This window comes from Euprymna scolopes, chromosome 10 (genome assembly GCF_053919585.1).
Source record: "Euprymna scolopes isolate OS-2025 chromosome 10, ASM5391958v1, whole genome shotgun sequence".
Classification (NCBI taxonomy): Eukaryota; Metazoa; Mollusca; class Cephalopoda; order Sepiida; family Sepiolidae; genus Euprymna; species Euprymna scolopes.
In genome coordinates this window covers 96,071,204-96,090,628 of record NC_136491.1, presented here as the reverse complement: position 1 = coordinate 96,090,628, position 19,425 = coordinate 96,071,204, and the positions used below count along the sequence as shown (strand labels likewise).

General features: G+C 31.7%; 1 protein-coding gene across 5 annotated transcripts in view; it reads left to right on the top strand.

The window, feature by feature from the left end:
* Window positions 1–19,425, top strand: part of LOC145286152 (uncharacterized) — a 484,368-nt gene that overhangs the window by 67,345 nt on the left and 397,598 nt on the right. For 4 of the 5 annotated variants that reach the window (XM_080134897.1, XM_080134896.1, XM_080134895.1 and 1 more), the window contains 4 exons: window positions 3,563–3,634; window positions 4,856–4,924; window positions 9,418–9,486; window positions 15,205–15,291. In XM_080134897.1, the coding sequence (XP_079991023.1) occupies window positions 3,563–3,634; window positions 4,856–4,924; window positions 9,418–9,486; window positions 15,205–15,291 (297 nt within the window). The remainder of the gene's footprint in view (window positions 1–3,562; window positions 3,635–4,855; window positions 4,925–9,417; window positions 9,487–15,204; window positions 15,292–19,425) is intronic. The other variant, XM_080134898.1, reaches the window with a different exon arrangement.

Here is a 19,425-nt window from a genome sequence, read left to right as displayed (position 1 = left end):
AATATATATATATATATATATATATATATATATATATATATATATATATATATATATATAAATTAATGCGAAAAGAATAAAATTTTATATCCTTTCTTTATTCTATTTTTTATTGGGTGACTTTTTTATTCGGAATACAAAATATCTTTTGAAAATAAAACTTTTTACAAAAACAAAATTTCAACCGTAACTTTGGTCTTCCTTCGTGTAATGAAGGGAATGTGTGTATACGGGGAGGAGGTGCTAGAAGGAGAAGCTGTAGCCAATGAGAAGGGGCCGTGTAAGCCTTATATATATATATATATATATATATATATATATATATTATATTAATTATATATATTAAAAAGTTTGACATTATGTGCATATGTATATATATATATATATATATATATTATATTAATATATATATTAAAAAGTTTGACTCATGTTCAGGTAAAAAGAGTTAAAAACCTATTCAATTTTAAAAAGAAACACTAAATAAGTGGATAGTCCTTAATCCGCTGAGTTTCGAAGAAATACTTTTCTTCTCATCAGAGGGTAGGATTTAGCAAAATGCGGGATCGGATTTTGCCTCCAAAAGTATTTAATGAAACTACAAGTACGTCATAGATCTTACTTGATAACAAAAAATGAAGCAGAGGGAATAGGGTGAATAAAAAAGTGATTTCACATGAATGGATAGTCTGGTGAAGGGTAAAATTTCCAATGACGGTAAAATCCGAAGATGCAGAATGTAAGAAAGTTAGTTAAATTTCCATTCGCACAAGTAAAATCCAAGGGAATCGCGTAATTGGAAGATGATCCAAAGTAATCTAAAAGGCAGAAATCAGTGGAATAATTCACAAATAGGTACAAGAAAAAGGGAACGAATTCCAATAATATTGTAAAAAGAAAGATAAAATCTACGTAAAAAAAGGCTCCCATGGATATGTTTAAATATATTTAAGTTTTTTTCAGTAAGAAGAGCTCCACTAAATCCGTAAGAAAAAAAACAGTCAAGATGTCAAAATTATTAGGGGTGTCCTTTCTAGTCCAAAACTTATTGTTAAATTGTATAAGGGACTCTCGCTAGGAGAATTAATTTAATTTCTAAATTAGTTAAGTCAGAATTTCTTTTAGCAAAGACTAGAGCCTTATTTAAAAGGATCGGAGAAATTGATTGATTATAATTTTAGATGTCAAAGGTTATGAAGTTAAGGAGGTGTTTATTTTTAAGAGAGACAAACCAATTAATTACGGAATCTGAATTTAGCCAAGATTAACTTTTTCTTTAATAGAAAGGGATGATTCTATCTAAGACGTTTTTGCTTACAGCACCTAAGTCAGATTTAAATGGGCAGATTAATCTGATGGAGGGGTTGTCATAAAAATTAGGTTTATGATCCTTGAGGGTAAATCTAGGGGTACCCGGAGAAATTATTTCAGTGAAGTTATGAATGTTCATAGAAGTCAGTAAATGTTTAGCCTCAGAATTAATAGAATCTAAAGTCTTACGAGGGACTGTTTTATAAGATTTATTAAGTTCTTTATACAAGTCTTTTATATGTAGGATAGTCAAGTTTATAGTAAGTTTTTGTCTTTTAAACTTTCTCGGAAAAATTATTTATTTTTTGAGTAACCGGGTTATAATGGTGTTTTTGTTTTTTAAATTTAATTTTGTTGACTAAATTTAACATGGAATTCTCAAACTCCTTAGGGTAAGGGTTGTATTTACACTGCATGCCAGTATTATATGCTAATCAATGTTTTTGTTTCTAAATCTGATAGTTTTAATAAACATTAGTGAAACTTGGCAACACTAACAAATGCGCAGATCTAAATTTCTAAGCTAATCTGTGCAATATTAAGCAAACAGTAGCCATTTTGATGACTTGCAAGATGTTATAGCATTCCAATTTTATATGCAAGATGGGACGTGAAGGTGATTTGAGTCATATATATATATATATATATATATGCATGTGTGTGCATGTGTGTATGTGTATATATGTATATGAATGTGTGTATATATGTACGTATATGTGTATACAGGGTGTCATAATAAAATGTATACACTCTTTAAGTTATCTTAACTTGCTGCATGAATACGCTATACCATGTTCCCAAGAGATGTTTAGGAATAACGAATGGCACTTCCAGCAGAATGGAGCACTTCCCCTTATCATCATGACGAAAGAGCATATTTTGATAGTCATCTGCAAAACAGATAGTTAGAACGAAAAGGCAGTATCGAATACTGTGCACGCTCACCAGATTTAATCCCTCCTTACAGATTGGGGGCATTTTAAACGTAAGGTCACACCACAAAACGAGATACAATGAATGAGTTGAAAGCAACCATTGAAAGAAGACGTATCAACATACCAATTAAACTAATTAGGAACGTTTTTGAATCAATCAGTGAGCGTTGTCAGCTGTTCATGGACCACAATGACCAATAATTTGAACACTTTTGATAATTAGCTGGTTTCTATATTTGTTCACAGTATTTTGATGTATGAAACTTTTGTTTCTTATAATAAATGTTGGTTTTATGGTCATTTAAAGAGTGTATGCATTTTATTGGGACACCCTATATATATATATATATATATATATATATATATATATATATATATATATATATATATATATATATATATATAAAAACGGCTATATGTCTGTCTGTCTGTCTGTCTCCATATTTTCAAACATTATCTCCTCTGAAACTAAAAGTCGCAGAGCGGCGATAAGGGCTTCAAATGATTGGATTTATTTTGGGTTGTTCTTTTATGGGTTTTTAGCCGGTTAAAATAGTTTTCAAGGGGTCAAAAATGGGTCACAATTGAAAATATTGTTATACATTTTGTACATTCATCTTAGTTTATTTTTGATCAATTCAGTTTAAACTTGCGGGACCTGTGAAAATTCCACAGTGGTATCTTTCAAATGTGATACTTACTACAAACAGGAAATTAGGGTTATATATATATATATATATATTTTGCTATTGTTGTTTTTTTTTCAAACGATACATACGGTTAATATTGGCTCTGCCTCGGAGCTCATTTTTTTATTTACTTAGAAAGTCGCCTTTTTTAATTTGGACGGATATAACATTTTTATTTATTTATTATTATTATTTTTTTTAAAACAGTAATCTACGTACACGCGTGTTTCAAGGTCATTACCTCTCGTCAGCGTAGTTCACCTGTTTCTAGGGATCGAACCTCAGACCATGTTTACCACAGTCCGGTGCCTTAATCGTTAGGCCATAATCCTTAGATTAATTATACTGTTTATTTTTATAGCTTATAAATTTAGATTTTGTTATTGTTGTTTTTTTTTCAAGCGATACATACGGTTAATGTTCATAGTACGTTATCAACTTCTATTCTCGTTTTCAATAAATAGGATCTCCTGATCGAATAATTCATAACCTGGAGCGCGACAAACATAGCTACTTTCGTGAAACGTACAAGAGTATTAATACATAGATACTACCGTTAGCATTGTTTTATATGATTATTAAATGTTAAATTACTACAGTTACTTCTTTTTTTTCTTTTGACCAATTCAGTCTCCCAAGGACTTTCACAAGAGAAAACCCGGTTTCCTGATGGTAAAAACGAAGAGGCAATGGATATCGGCTGTAAGTTACATATATTGAACATATCTTGGATGAATCTTGCTTCATTACTGAATCTGTAGTGTTGCTCCTAGCTACATGTAATGTATTTTTTGTAACATGACCGTTATCAACATTAAATTAATATATATATATATATATATATATATATATATATATTAATTTAATGTTGATAGTATTATTGTATATCGATTATATTAGAAGAGATGATATATTAAAACATGTCATGTGTTATCTAGTTGATGTGATATATTGTTCTTTTAACGGACAGAGAATAAACATATAAATCGTATGTATGTTGTTTAGCCAGGAGGATATGATATTGACGTTTAAAGTGAGTCATGTTGTATCAGACTTGTCACACGGGATATTTTACAGTTCATATATAAGAAGAATAATATATGCTTCATACCTTTTTCTTGAAGAGTTCTATCTTCCTGCTGCTCCGTGACAAACCATGAAACGACCAACACCATCCAATTGAGACATAGGTTCTTACTTGTGAAACCACAAAACAACTCTTTATATTTTCATAATATAAATTTATAACAGTTATCTCAAATAGTTTTCACAGGATTTGCAGTTCGTGTACATTTTCTATTCTTACAGCCCGCTCCCTGGCTGTCTGTCTAACCCTGTCTATAGCATCTGTCCGCTTTCGTAGTAAAACCACAACTCTCTGAATCTCTCCAAAACTAACTACATCACGTGTTCTCTTAAGTCACCTCATTACGTATCTAAGACCAACCTAATGTCCCCATCTAGTTATTTGTTTATCCACACCCCAAATAATGTTTACATCTATTTTCTATTTTTGCATTCCTTTTGCAATTCACATATCAATCATCTCTTCCTCAATTTAATTGTTTATTCTTCTAATCATAATAACTGATCCAGTGACCATCCGTCGCTCAAATCAATTAATAATAATAATAATGATTCGACCCTTGGCTCTGCTTGCCATAGTTAACACAGATACTACGCTATGATCACAGCCTAAAAGGGCCATAACATTATAGTATGTTATCAACTTCTATTCTCGTTTTCAATAAATAGGATCTCTCGATCGAATAATTCATAATCTGGAAAGCGCGACAAACATAGGTACTTTCGTGAAACGTACAAGAGTATTAATACATAGATACTGCCGTTAGCATTGTTTTATGTGATTATTAAATGTTAAATTACTACAGTTACTTCTTGTTTTTCTTTTGACCAATTCAGTCTCCCAAGGACTTGCACAAAAGAAAACCCGGTTTCCTAATGGAAAAGAAGAAGCAATGGATATCGGCCGTAAGTTACATATATTGAACATATCTTTTGATAATTACCTTGGATAAAGCTTGCTTCATTACTGAATCTGTAGTGTTGCTCCTGGCTACATGTAATGTATTTTTTGTAACATGACCGTTACTCTCGAACCATGTCATTACATTTCAACCACTTGGACCCACACATTGTCTAGTATCGTCGCAGGAACAAACAAACAAATAAACAAACAAACAAGGAAGAACATGAAATATACGACTCAGCATTTTATTTAGGTTAATACAAAAAAAATCCCAAAAAACCCCATTTCTTCCAGTAATTTCCGACAACGCTCAAAATATCACTCATGCATCGAACATGTCTGTCAAGACACTCTTTCACACATGTGTTTTTCGTCATTGCTTGTCTTCCCACTTTTTCGACCACACAGTAAATTTTTTCTCTTGCCGCCCACGAGTAAAAATATGTCCGGTTGCTTCCTTTGCTCGAACACGTGCTGTCTTTTTTCTGCCTTTCATCTTTTCTCTTTTTACCCATGACGTCAGTGCGTGAACACTTGCTTGATTTGCATGTGTGCTAAGAGAACTGCTGCTAATATTTTCGCTAGTCAGCTATCCTATGGCTGCTGCTGATTTTCTCACACACACGCGCCATACTCACTACGTTACATTTTGCTGAAATCTTCAGAAAGTGCCAAGAACAACACTAACAATTAATGAATACGTAATTAAATTGGTGACTAAAAAGATGAATGGATCGTCAGTTACTAAGTGCTAAAATCAACAGCGGACCATAGGGAAAATGAGATGAGAAAACATGAAATGATGAAAAAAATATATTTATATCAACAATTTTACAGAAACATACAATGTACTTTGAAAGACCACAGTTTGTTTTAAGTGCATGAAAGGAAGTGGAACAAGCAAGGTGTGACCGACAATGAAGAGAGAATCTAAGCAGATGTCACCTCGATGTCTGCCATCTGCATCTCTCAATCCCCAAGTAGAATAACATATAAACAGGGAATAATTTTAATCTAGGTAGTCCCCCCCCTTCTCACCATAAACAAACTCTCTCCCTCCTCTCTCTCTCTCACTCTCTCTTTCTCACTCTCTCTCTCTTTCTCTCTGTCTGTCTGTCTCTCTCTCTCTCTCTCTCTCTCTCTCCACATATATATATATATTTGTTTTGAGAAAAATAGAAAAACCGAATGAAATTATTAAAATAATCAACGTTTCGTCCTTATTTCAGAGGTCATCTTCAGGATAAAAAATGCAAGAAAAGAAAAAGTCATAGATAATACGAAAAAGAGAATAGTTTTTGAATCCTACCCATATCGGGAAGGACACATGTGTGCGTATGGGAAGATTAAGTTGTTCAATGTCTATATATACACTTTTAAAAATGCGTTAAGTAAATATGTACATTTTCTTTTCTTTTTTTTTTTTGTAAACTTATTCATTTTGTTGAAATATTTAAGGAAGAACTGTTAGCCAGGATCTATTTTGATATTTTGTTCTCTGCTTATTATTTTCCCTATGCTAGGGGCTAAATGGTAGAAACCTTTTCTTTGCGTAATAGTATTAGTATTTAATATTAGTGCTGATTCTAAAAGTCTTCTTTTAGCTCTATCTATCACGTATTTAATAATTTTCGCATGATCTAAATTAAACGAGTGATCGTGTTCTGCACAATGGCAAAAGAGTACATTTTGGGTGTTACCATTCCTTATATCTCTTCTGTGTTCGTAAAGTCTTAATTTCAAATTTCACTGTGTTTCACCTATGTACGCTTGTTAACAGTTGTTACATGGGATGGAATATATACCGGCGTCGGATGTGAGGGTTTTGGGAGAGTGGTCGGTAGTTTTTTATGTCTGTTTTATTGTTGGGGAAGTTGTTTGTATCAAGTGAAAACCAAGTCTATTAAGAGTGTCGTAGGTTTTTTTTTATTTTTGGTGTGGGTGGGAATGAAAAGATGTCTGTTTAGTAGTGAGGTATTTGTTTCATTTTTCTGTCTGTTTATATTATAGTGTATTTTCGTAGCTTTTTTCTTTGCATAAGAAATGAAATAGGATGGGTACTGTAGTTTTTTTAAAACATTCGTAATGTATTGAAATTCATCATTAAGATATTGGGGGCTGCATATTCTAAAGGCACGTAAGAAAAAAACAATAATCATGCCAGTCTTTATTTTATCATTGTGGTGCGAGTAGTAATGAATATAATCGTTTTTGTGTGTGGTCTTTCTATGTACTTTGAAACTCAGCTCGGTTTCTGATCTGATGAGGAGTATGTCTAGAAAAGCTAGGGAGTTGTCTTGTTTGGATTCATGTGTAAATTTTATAGATGGCTCCACTGAATTTAATTTATTTCTAATTTGTTCTATTTGTGTGTTTTTAGGTAGGAAAATAAGAATGTCATCTATATATCTAAAATATATGGAGTTGTTAGGAAGTCTGTATTTGAAAGAGTTGGTTTCTAAGAATTCTAAGAATAAGCAGGCTAGTACACCACTAAGGGGGTTACCCATAGGGAGTCCAAATTTCTGTCTGTAGTAAGAATTATTAAACTGAAAGTAGGTTCTATCGGTGATGAGTTTTATGATTTGTATTAGTGTATCTGAGGAAAAAGGTAAGTCGACTTTAATTTTTATTAGGTACTTGTGAAGAAGACTGAGGCATTTTTTTTATTATAATAAATGTTGGTTTTATGGTCATTTAAAGAGTGTATAATTTTATTGGCACATCCTATGTCTGTCTTTATGCCTGTCTCCATATTTTCAAACTTTATCTCCTCCGAAACTAAAAGTTGCAGAACGGCGATAAGGGCTTCAAATGACTGGATTTATTTCGGGCCGTTCTTTTATGGGTTTTTAGCCGGTTAAAATTTTTTCAAGGGGTCAAAAATGGGTCACAATTGAAAATATTGTTATACATTTTGTACATTCATCTTAGTTTATTTTTGATTTTTGATCAATTCAGTTTAAACTAGCGGGACCTGTAAAAATTCCATAGTGGTGTCTTTTAAATGTGATACATTATTGCTGGGCAGTCTGTGGACATTCAACATGAATGGAGACCACGCGATATTATTGTAGCCCTTTTGTTACAACTGTAAAAGTATTTATCTGAGCAATCAGGTTAATGTAGGGTCAAAATATATCTGGTTATTAAAGTTCATCTCCAATATAGGAGTCTGTGACATATTTCTATTGTATGGACGCTCGGTGCGAACGGAATCTCCACAATATAATTATACCATTTTTAAACAGAATGGATGCTACTCTTTGATCCTAGTCAAAAGACCCAGAAGGTATATTTTAGTTTCACGTACGGCACAAAACGATATCGTTTTTATTTTTATTTTGTTTTTACATTGTGTCTTCGGTGATCGGGAGATCCTATTTATTAAAAAAGAAGAATTGAAGGTGATAACTTACTACAAACACTAAATTAGGGTTATATATATATATATATATATATATATATATATATATATTAATTTAATGTTGATAGTATTATTGTAAATCGATTATATTAGAAGAGATGATATATTAAAACATGTCATGTGTTATCTAGTTGATGTGATGTATTGTTCTTTTAACGGACAGAGAATAAACATATAAATCGTATGTATGTTGTTTAGCCAGGAGGATATGATATTGACGTTTAAAGTGAGTCATGTTGTATCAGACTTGTCACACGGGATATTTTACAGTTCATATATAAGAAGAATAATATATGCTTCATACCTTTTTCTTGAAGAGTTCTATCTTCCTGCTGCTCTGTTCATAATATAAATTTATTACAGTTATCTCAAATAGTTTTCACAGGATTTGCAGTTCGTCTATATTTTCTATTCTAACAGCCCGCTCCCTGGCTGTCTGTCCACCCCTGTCTAGAGCATCTGTCCGCTTTAGTAGTCAAACCTCAACTCTCTGAATCTCTCCAAAACTAACTACATCACGTGTTCTCTTAAGTCACCTCATTACGTATCTAAGACGAACCTAATATCCCCATCTAGTTATTTGTTTATCCAAACCCCAAATAATGTTTACATCTATTTTCTATTTTTGCATTCCTTTTGCAATTCACACATCAATCATCTCTTCCTCAATTTAATTGTTTATTCTTCTAATCATAATAACTGATCCAGTGACCATCCGTCGCTCAAATCAATTAATAATAATAATAATAATAATAATAATAATAATAATAATAATAATAATGATTGGACCCTTGGCTCTGCTTGCAATAGTTAACACAGATACTATGCTATGATCACAGCCTAAAAGGGCCATAACATTACAGTATGTTATCAACTTCTATTCTCGTTTTCAATAAATAGGATCTCTCGATCGAATAATTCATAATCTGGAAAGCGCGACAAACATAGCTACTTTCGTGAAACGTACAAGAGTATTAATACATAGATACTGCCGTTAGCATTGTTTTATGTGATTATTAAATGTTAAATTACTACAGTTACTTCTTGTTTTTCTTTTGACCAATTCAGTCTCCCAAGGACTTGCACAAAAGAAAACCCGGTTTCCTAATGGAAAAGAAGAAGCAATGGATATCGGCCGTAAGTTACATATATTGAACATATCTTTTGATAATTACCTTGGATAAAGCTTGCTTCATTACTGAATCTGTAGTGTTGCTCCTGGCTATATGTAATGTATTTTTTGTAACATGACCGTTACTCTCGAACCATGTCATTACATTTCAACCACTTGGACCCAAACATTGTCTAGTATCGTCGCAGGAACAAACAAAAAAAATAAACAAACAAACAAGGAAGAACATGAAATATACGACTCAGCATTTTATTTAGGTTAATACAAAAAAACCCCCCAAAAAACCCATTTCTTCCAGTAATTTCCGACAACGCTCAAAATATCACTCATGCATCGAACATGTCTGTCAAGACACTCTTTCACGCATGTGTTTTTCGTCATTGCTTGTCTTCCCACTTTTTCGACCACACAGTAAATTTTCTCTCTTGCCGCCCACGAGTAAAAATATGTCCGGTTGCTTCCTTTGCTCGAACACGTGCTGTCTTTTTTCTGCCTTTCATCTTTTCTCTTTTTACCCATGACGTCAGTGCGTGCACACTTGCTTGATTTGCATGTGTGCTAAGAGAACTGCTGCTAATATTTTCGCTAGTCAGCTATCCTATGGCTGCTGCTGATTTTCTCACACATGCGCCATACGCACTACGTTACATTTTGCTGAAATCTTCAGAAATTTCCAAGAACAACACTAACAATTAATAAATACGTAATTAAATTGGTGACTAAAAAGATGAATGGATCGTCAGTTACTAAGTGCTAAAATCAACAGCGGACCATAGGGAAAATGAGATGAGAAAACATGAAATGATGAAAAAAATATATTTATATCAACAATTTTACCGAAACATAAATGTACTTTGAAAGACCACAGTTTGTTTTAAGTGCATGAAAGGAAGTGGAACAAGCAAGGTGTGACCGACAATGAAGAGAGAATCTAAGCAGATGTCACCTCGATGTCTGCCATCTGCATCTCTCAATCCCCAAGTAGAATCACACATAAACAGGGAATGATTGTAACCTAGGTAGTCCCCCCCCTCCTCACTATGAACACACTCTGTCTCTCTCTCCCTCCTCTCTCTTTCTTTCTCTCTCTCTATCTCTCTCTAATAAAACTTTTGAAAACCTCAACAAGTTTCCATCGTGTCTCCATGTGTGAATAGATTTGTCTTTAGTTAAACAGAAGATCAACAGCAACATAAAGATCGCGGCCCACACATTGAAAAGTGATGATCCAAAGAATGGAAGATCAACAACCGCATACGTATGTATGAAAGAGATCTTATTTAATTTATCTGGTTACTTGATCGCTCACGAGCGAAAATATGTATACAATTATGTGCTTACATAAACTACAATATGTAGAATATTTATAGATCTACTGTTTAGGTCCATGAATAGGAAATAAAGTTCATGAATAGGAAATAAACAAAGTTTTGTTGGTGTGTGTGTGTGTGTGTTAGAGAGTTTACCTTCTTGGTTGCATGTGTTCCCTAGAGATCAGACTTAACAGGATTTCAGTGTCCCTCATTCCAGTCTTCTGGGATTGGCGTTTGGAGAGTCAAGTCAGGCGTCACGGTGTCCAAGAAGAACTCTGAATTTCTGTTCATCAAGCCACTGTTTTATAGGCTTGTAGAATTTTACACCGGATTACTACATTCACATATAGGTGTTTCTTTTGGAGGTTTGGGCATTGGAGCAAAGAGGCGGATGTCGATGGGCACTGGAGCTGGTAACTGGATTTTAGTGGTTCACTGGAGTAAGGAGGAGCCAAAGCACGAGCAGGGTCTGGAGAGTGGCAGACTGAAAGAGGAGCCTCAAAAAGCAGCAGTGGAGAGTGCCTTGTGAATTGCATTTAGGTAGTTTGTGAGTCGTCCTTAAAATGGCAGTTTGAATTACATCAATAGTTTGGTAGTTAGTTCTGAAAAAGGTTATTTGGGTATTGCTGCTGCCACTGCTGGTTTACTAGGGACTCGATGACTTGACAATAGCGCGTCAAAGTTGGGATTTAGGAGTCCTTGCTAGGCTCAGCTGATTGCTGAAAAAGTCGCTAGCTTTATGAAAAGACGAGTAAGTTACTAGAATGGGCTCATTAAACATACAAATAATTACAATTAATTTCTGGCCGGATTTATTATAGCAAAAAATGTATATGGGATTTATTAACTGCGTATATATTAATCTCGATGCAAAATTAAAGTAGTTTTTTTTTTGTGGATATGTTTTTTCTACGTTATGAAGATAAGCAAGAAAAGTTATCACAATTTTATGTGTGATCGGAGCGTGTCTTTCATGTGTCTGTCTGCAGACAAGCGTGTTTGTGATTGAAAACAAACGGGCGCACACTGCGACAAGAGTAAGCCGAACAAATAACGAAAGAAAAGAGGTAGCTTATTATGCTTGTTCGTCTTGCACATCGATTTCTAATCTACCACAAATCCAGCGCCAAGAGTTGTAACTTTCATTATTAATTATTTGTGTCCTCTTTTTCATTATTGTTAAAAATTTATTCTCTTTCAGATGAATTTGAAGTGAAAGAAAAAAAAAAATAACAGCATGAAATAAAATGGGGGGGGGGAGGTAAAGAATAAAATATAAAGGTCTTGTTTAAAAACGAAGAAGAGATTTTATTTACAATAAAATTAGTTGCAAATTTTTCCCTTTCCGGGCATTAAATTCAAAAACAAAGACTGCCAAGGTAACAACATATAATGAAAAAATAACCCTGGTTCTTATAATGAAGATGTTGTATCCATGAACGAATACAGTATAATTCAAAATAGTAGTTCATAAACACTCTCTCATAAGCAATAAATTTTAGGAACGTACTCACAAATTGATTTCCGTCAGGCTTGTGCCATTTTTTCTCATTTTCAAGTCCTTTAAAAATTTCTCTCCTTCCATTTACATGCAAACCGTAGCCACATAAAAAAAAGTTCGCTTTCAGCGCGTCCGGGTATTCTTGCCGGGTTAATACTTCTTTGGAGGAGGTGCATCAAAATTCCTTGTCTTCGCCGGGCAATGAATCCACGTCCAATATCCTCGTCGCCAGAATTTCAAAAGAGGCCGAATTTCGCGCTGGGCTCGTGACGTCATCAAGGAGCTAGCATTTCCCTTTTCTTCAAATTAAAGGGAGTTTCATACAAACCCAAAATATACGAAACCAAGCATCATAAGATACGGAATACAGAAAATCAAATATAAGAACCAGAATATAAATAATAAATGTAAACAGGGGGGATGCATTATTATTGGTACAAAAAAATTCCAACATTATCCATTAGTTTTGTCTTCTTTTTCATTATCGATTAGTTTTGTCTTTTTGTTATTATCGATTGGTTTTGTCTTTTTGTTATCGATTAGTTTTGTCTTTTGTCATTATCGATTAGTTTTGTCTTCTTTTTCATTATCGATTAGTTTTGTCTTTTGTCATTATCGATTAGTTTTGTCTTTTGTTCTCATCAAGTAGGTTTATTATCTTTTTCTTATAAGTTTTATCTTATATATCACTAAAGTGAAAGAGAGAGAAAGAGAAAGACAAAAAGAGTAAGTGAGGGAGATTTGTCTACTTTGTCTTATCAATTATTTTTGTCTTTTTCATATTGAGTGATTTGTGTTATCGATTATTTTCATCTTTAACTCATCGATTAGCTTTGTCTTCTTTTTATTTATTAGTTACGTTTTCTCTATCTTATCAATTAGTTTTGTTTTCTTTTTTATCGATTAGTTACAACTTCATTGTCATGTCGATTAGTTTTGTCTTCTTTATCTTATCGATTGGTTTTGTCTTCTTTTTTATCGATTAGTTCTTTTTTTTTTTCTTATTGATTGGCTTTGTCGTCTTTCTTATCAATTTCTGACATCTTTATTTTATCCATTAATTTTGGCCTTCTTTATCGACTAATTACATCGACTTTATCTTATCGATTAACTTTGTCTTTTTTATCGATTAGTTATATCTTCTTTCTCTTTTCGATTAGTTTTTTCTTATTTATCGATTAGTTGCATCTTTTTTATCTTATCGATTGCGTTTGTCTTTTTTATCGATTAGTTACATATTCTTTATCTCATCGATTAGTTTTTTCTTTTTTATCGATTAGTTGCATCTTTTTTATGTTATCTTTTTTATCGATTAGCATCTTTATCTTATCGATTAATTTTGTATTTTTTATCGATTAGTTTTGTTTTTTTATCGATTGGTTGCATCTTCTTTATCTCATCGATTAGTTTTGTCTTTATCAATGAGTTACATCTTTTTTATCGATTAGTTTTGTCTTTTTTATCGATTAGTTAGATCTTCTTTATCTTATCGATTAGTTTTGTCTTTTTTATCGATTAGTTACATCTTTATCTTATCGATTAGTTTTGTCTTTTTTATCGATTAGTTACATCTTTATCTTATCGATTAGTTTTGTCTTTTTTATCGTTTATTTTTATCTTTATCTTATTGTTGTAGGGACTCACTCATGTACAAGATATGAACAGGCTGAGAGGTACCGACTCCTAGTATAGTCGGTGTACTTTCGTAGTACGCCATCTTAGCGGTACGTGCTACGACTGTTGTTCTCAGTACATTCTGTTTTATTTCAATACAAATGCACTTTTCTAACCCATATCCGTGTCCGTGTTCTCCTTGATAACCCTTCCAGAACACAACAACTTGGCGTGGAGGCATTCGAACTCAGGAAAGGTTTACTCAGTATAACTTGGCGACGAATAACTCAAATTAAGAAAGGACCACCAATAAAATATTCGTTTCGACAAAAAATAAAAAGGAAGCAGAAATAAAATCGTTTTGTCAGATACTGGAAAAGAAGTGTATTTGGAGACATTGCTACTTAAAACGAAAAGCTTTGAAAACGAACCTTGTATATTTTATTTGATAAACATTTTAAGATAATTTTTTATTCCATTTGCAATTTTGCTTAAGATCTACAATTGTGTCCACATGTTAGGCGCTCATGTTACATTTATAATGTTGAAATAAAATTGCATACTTACTTATGGCAGACCATGTAAATTTATCGAAATCTCAAGTTATTAAAAAAAACTTTTATCAGTATCGTCCATATTTCTATAAAAGTGAGAATGTGTGTGTGTGTGCGTGTGTGTGTGTGCGTGTGTGTGTGTGTGTGTGTGTGTGTGTGTGTGTGTGTGTGTGTGTGTGTGTAAGTAGACTTCTCAACCTATATACTCTACAGATTTTTTTTATCTACAGACTTGGAATTTGGTGTATAAGATATTCAGACATATAGAAAACTTTTTAATCGGGTTTTATCCCGAAAAAAAAAACAAAAAAAAAAACGGGTTGTTAAAGGTTAAAAATTGAAAAATTGGTACGGGAAGTTCTTTGGATTTTTTTCTGTTTGCTAACTGTTTCACAAATGCGCATGCATGAATGGTTTACACGAGGGATTAATTATGTTAAAAATAAGTACGATTTGAAAATACTTTTTTAAAGGCCGTGTAAAGCCAGCATAACGGTTGTCGTACTTGATTCACTGTCTTTAAGTTTTGGTTTCGATCTCAGCCCAAGTATTTTATTTTTCTACTCACAAGAAGTGAATTGTTTAGAAAGAAAATATAATGCTCGCATGAACATGCCTCAGTTTTTGTATGAATTAAAATATGTTTATGCGTATATACAACTGTGCCACGCCAGGCAGCCTGCTAGTATGTATATAAAATGTTAATGAAAAGAAGTTTGTTTCCTTTCCTTACCAATTCAGTTACTAAAAAGAAGTCCGACAGGTCATCTGGTATTGCCGACTACAAACCATTGACAACCATTGCAAAACCACCAGAACCTGTGCAAAGTAAGTAGTTGAATATTTTGATATTTATTTCAGATTGATCTGACTTCCGTGGCGAATCTGTACTGTATCTCTATTGAACCTGTAGAAAGATTTCTGATATCTCTCTTTCTCTCTCTCTCTCTCTCTCTCTTTCTTTCTATCCATTTATCTATCTATCTATCTATCTATATATATATATATATTTTTTTTATTTGAGTATCCTGTCAAACAATATATTCATATAAAATATAATGTATAGTCTATATTATATGAAAAATTGGGAATAAAAGTGATATATAACTTTATTATATCATAAGGAAAAGTAAAGGGGAAAATCAAGAAAAAAAACAACTATTTAGGCCATGGCATTTCGAAGCTAAATGCTTCTCATCAGAAGAGGAGAAGAGTTAGAATCATACAAAAGTTTTTCCATATTTGCATTTTGTATAATTCTGTCTTTTCTTCTCTTCTGATAAGAAGCAGTTAGCTTCGAAATGCCATGGCTTAAAGGATGTTTTTTCTTAATTTTCCCCTTTACTTTTCCTTATTGTTTTGATCTATACATCGATAAAAGTGAGAATGTGTGTATGTGTGTGTGTGTGTGTGTGTGTGTGTGTGTGTGTGTGTGTGTGTGTGTGTGATGACACTTCTTAACCTATATCCTTAACGAATTTTGGATATCTAGATTTGAAATTTTGTATATAGGGTATTCAGATGGGAAAAACTTTTTAATCAATGTCTATCTGTAAAAAAACAGTTGCCAAGTGAGTTAAAATTGAAAAATAGGAACGTTTTTTGGCGGGGTCATCAGAATTTTATCTGTTTGTTGACTGTTTCACGAATGCACATGCATGAATAGTTCACATGACAAATTCCTTATGTTAAGAATAAGTAGGTTTGAAAACACTTTTTTAAAGATCATGCCAAGCTGGCCTAATGGTTACCGTACTTGATTCACTGTCTTTAGGTTTTAGTTTCGATCTAAGCTTGAGTATTTTTATTTTTTACTTAAAAAAAGTGAATTGTTTGGAAAAAATACCTGCATGCAAATGTCTCAGTTTCTGTATGAATTAAGATATAATGTTTTACAACTGGGCAACACCAAGCAATTGCTAGTGATATAATAAAGTTATATATAACTTTTATTTTTTTATTTTTAATCTTCCATCTAATATACCTGTTTTCTCCTCTTATTAGTGTTGAGCCTTTCTTATTTTGATAATTTACTCTTTGATAGCATATATATATATATATATATATATATATATATATATATATATATATATATATATAAATATATATATATATAACTACTTAATTTACTCACATAAAATTAATATACGAAAGTATAGATTTATGCGTAAACTTTAAGTATTTACTTCAAAGGTGCTCAATATGTAGGTAGAGCTAGTTAGTAAATTATAAAATGTATATGGCGATTAAGCTACACTGAATATTCCGCGTTTCATCCACTCTAGGACTCTCAGCCTGAAGAGTCCTAGAGTGGATAAAACGCAGAATATTCAGTGTAGCTTAATCGCCATATACATTTTATAACTTACTATATATATATATATATATATATATATATATATATATATATATATATATATATATATATATATATATATATCAGAAATACTCATCGTTGACTGGATTGAAAAAGAGTCTTCAAAAAATGGACTCTGATTTATGTAAGTATGAAAAGTTATGAAAATGAGGTGTAGGTGATAGCTTCAAAGTTTTGGGGTATCAAATCCAAAGCAATCCCTTCAAACGAACATGAGAGGGCAGTAGTGGGAATCTTTATTGACACAAACATGTGAACACGAAGTAGGATTCTCTATGAGACCCCACCTCCATTGGTGTGAGTGAGTAATGTAACCCATAGAAACCTCCCTCTTCTCACCATGAGGGATTGCATGGCAAGTTCGGTAGCTCTACATCAGACTGTGTTGTATAGAGTTCCCATTTATAAGCGACATTAAGCTCACTGCTCATGCCCGTTAATTTGACATAACATGGACTTAAGTTCTTTACCTTCCCATGTTCATTAATGGTGGTCTGAATGTTGAATAGCAAACTTCAGAGTTAAAAGTGACTTTCCAGCTCGGTTCAAATTCTTTGTCTGGCAATAATTACGTGACCTTCATAAATAGACAACCTCATCACTGAAAAATGACGTCACGCCTGAGTTCCAAGCAAACAAGATCTATCAAACAGTCGGAGTGTTGATAATGAATTACAGCTTTTTACAAAAGCATTAAAAAAACTTTAAATCTTGCATTGGAAAAGAAAAAAAAAAGAAGAAACACGCTTTATACTGAAACTGAATTTATTCAATATTAATTTTTAAAAAAATGACAAATAAATGAAAATTAATTAAAAAAGGGAAAAGTTGTTTGTTTTTTCTGCAAAATTACATTTTATAAATAAATATTTTCTTGCGTTATAGAATTAAAAGACCAAACTTTGAAAAATTGCTTAAAAAAAAGAACACGATTCGATTTATACTGAAACTGAATATTATCTATAGATGTAAAAGCAAAAATGTTTTTGTGTGTGTGAGTGCGTTTTCGTGTATGTCCAAGAAAAGCTTTTTTTCCGAGAACCGATCGGTCGCCTCACAACTACTTAAAACTTTTTATATCGCGCCTAAATGATAATATCTACAAGTTAAAAACCGGGGTCGCCTGTCTATTTAATTTGCCCGATTTCAAAAGATAAATATTCAACAATTTTCGATCGCCGCATTTGCATTAAGCTTTTTCGTACAAAAAAAAAAAGAAGCGAACAGACTCGCGCTCAAAGTTGACGTCATTAACTCGTCAAAAACGGGCACCTGCCAAGTCGCACGTTTTTTTTCACACTTTATTATTTTCCAACTGCGCGTCAAGGCTTCGTTTTTTTTTAAACAACCAACGATTTTTGTTTTCATTTACCCAAACACACGCACACTTACAAACACCCGGGCAATGCCGCTACCCTCCCCCGCTAGTTCAATATAAATTAAAAAGCAAAAACAAGAGTAATGTACGAGTATGTAAAATTATGTGTTTTAAGAAAGAGACACTTAAATACTGCAAAAATTGAATTAGGAATAAACAAACAATAATTAAATACACATATTAAAATGGAATGATAAATAATTTAAAAAAATAAAACAAACAATAAATAATTTTTAAAAATGAAAGCAAACTAAATAATTTTTAAAAATGAAAGCAAACTATAAATAATTTTTAAAAATGAAAGCAAACTATAAATAAGTTTTAAAAATGAAAGCAAACTATAAATAATTTTTAAAAATGAAAGCAAACTATAAATAATTTTTAAAAATGAAAGCAAGCTATGTATAGATTTTTAAAATGAAAGCAAACAATACATAATTTTTAAAAATGAAAGCAAACAATAAATAATTTTTAAACATGAAAGAAAACTATAAATAACTTTTAAAAATGAAAGCAAACTATAAATAATTTTTAAAAATGAAAGCAAACTATAAATAATTTTAAAAATGAAAGCAAACTATAAATAATTTTAAAAATGAAAGCAAACTATAAATAACTTTTAAAAATGAAAGCAAACTATGAATAATTTTCAAACATGAAAGCAAACTATAAATAATTTTTAAAAATGAAAGCAAACTATAAATAATTTTAAAAAATATAAGCAAACTATAAAAAACTTTTAAAAATGAAAGCAAACTATGAATAATTTTTAAACATGAAAGAAAACTATAAATAACTTTTTAAAATGAAAGCAAACTATAAATAATTTTTAAAAATGAAAGCAAACTATAAATAATTTTTAAAAATGAAAGCAAACTATAAATAATTTTTAAAAATGAAAGCAAACTATAAATAACTTTTAAAAATGAAAGCAAGCTATAAATAATTTTTAAAAATGAAAGCAAACTATAAATAATTTTTAAAAATGAAAGCAAACTATAAATAATTGTTAAAAATGAAAGCAAACTATAAATAATTTTTAAAAATGAAAGCAAACTATAAATAATTTTTAAAAATGAAAGCAAACTATAAATAAGTTTTAAAAATGAAAGCAAACTATAAATAATTTAAAAATGAACGCAAACTATAAATAATTTTTAAAAATGAAAGCAAACTATAAATAATTTTTAAAAATGAAAGCAAACTA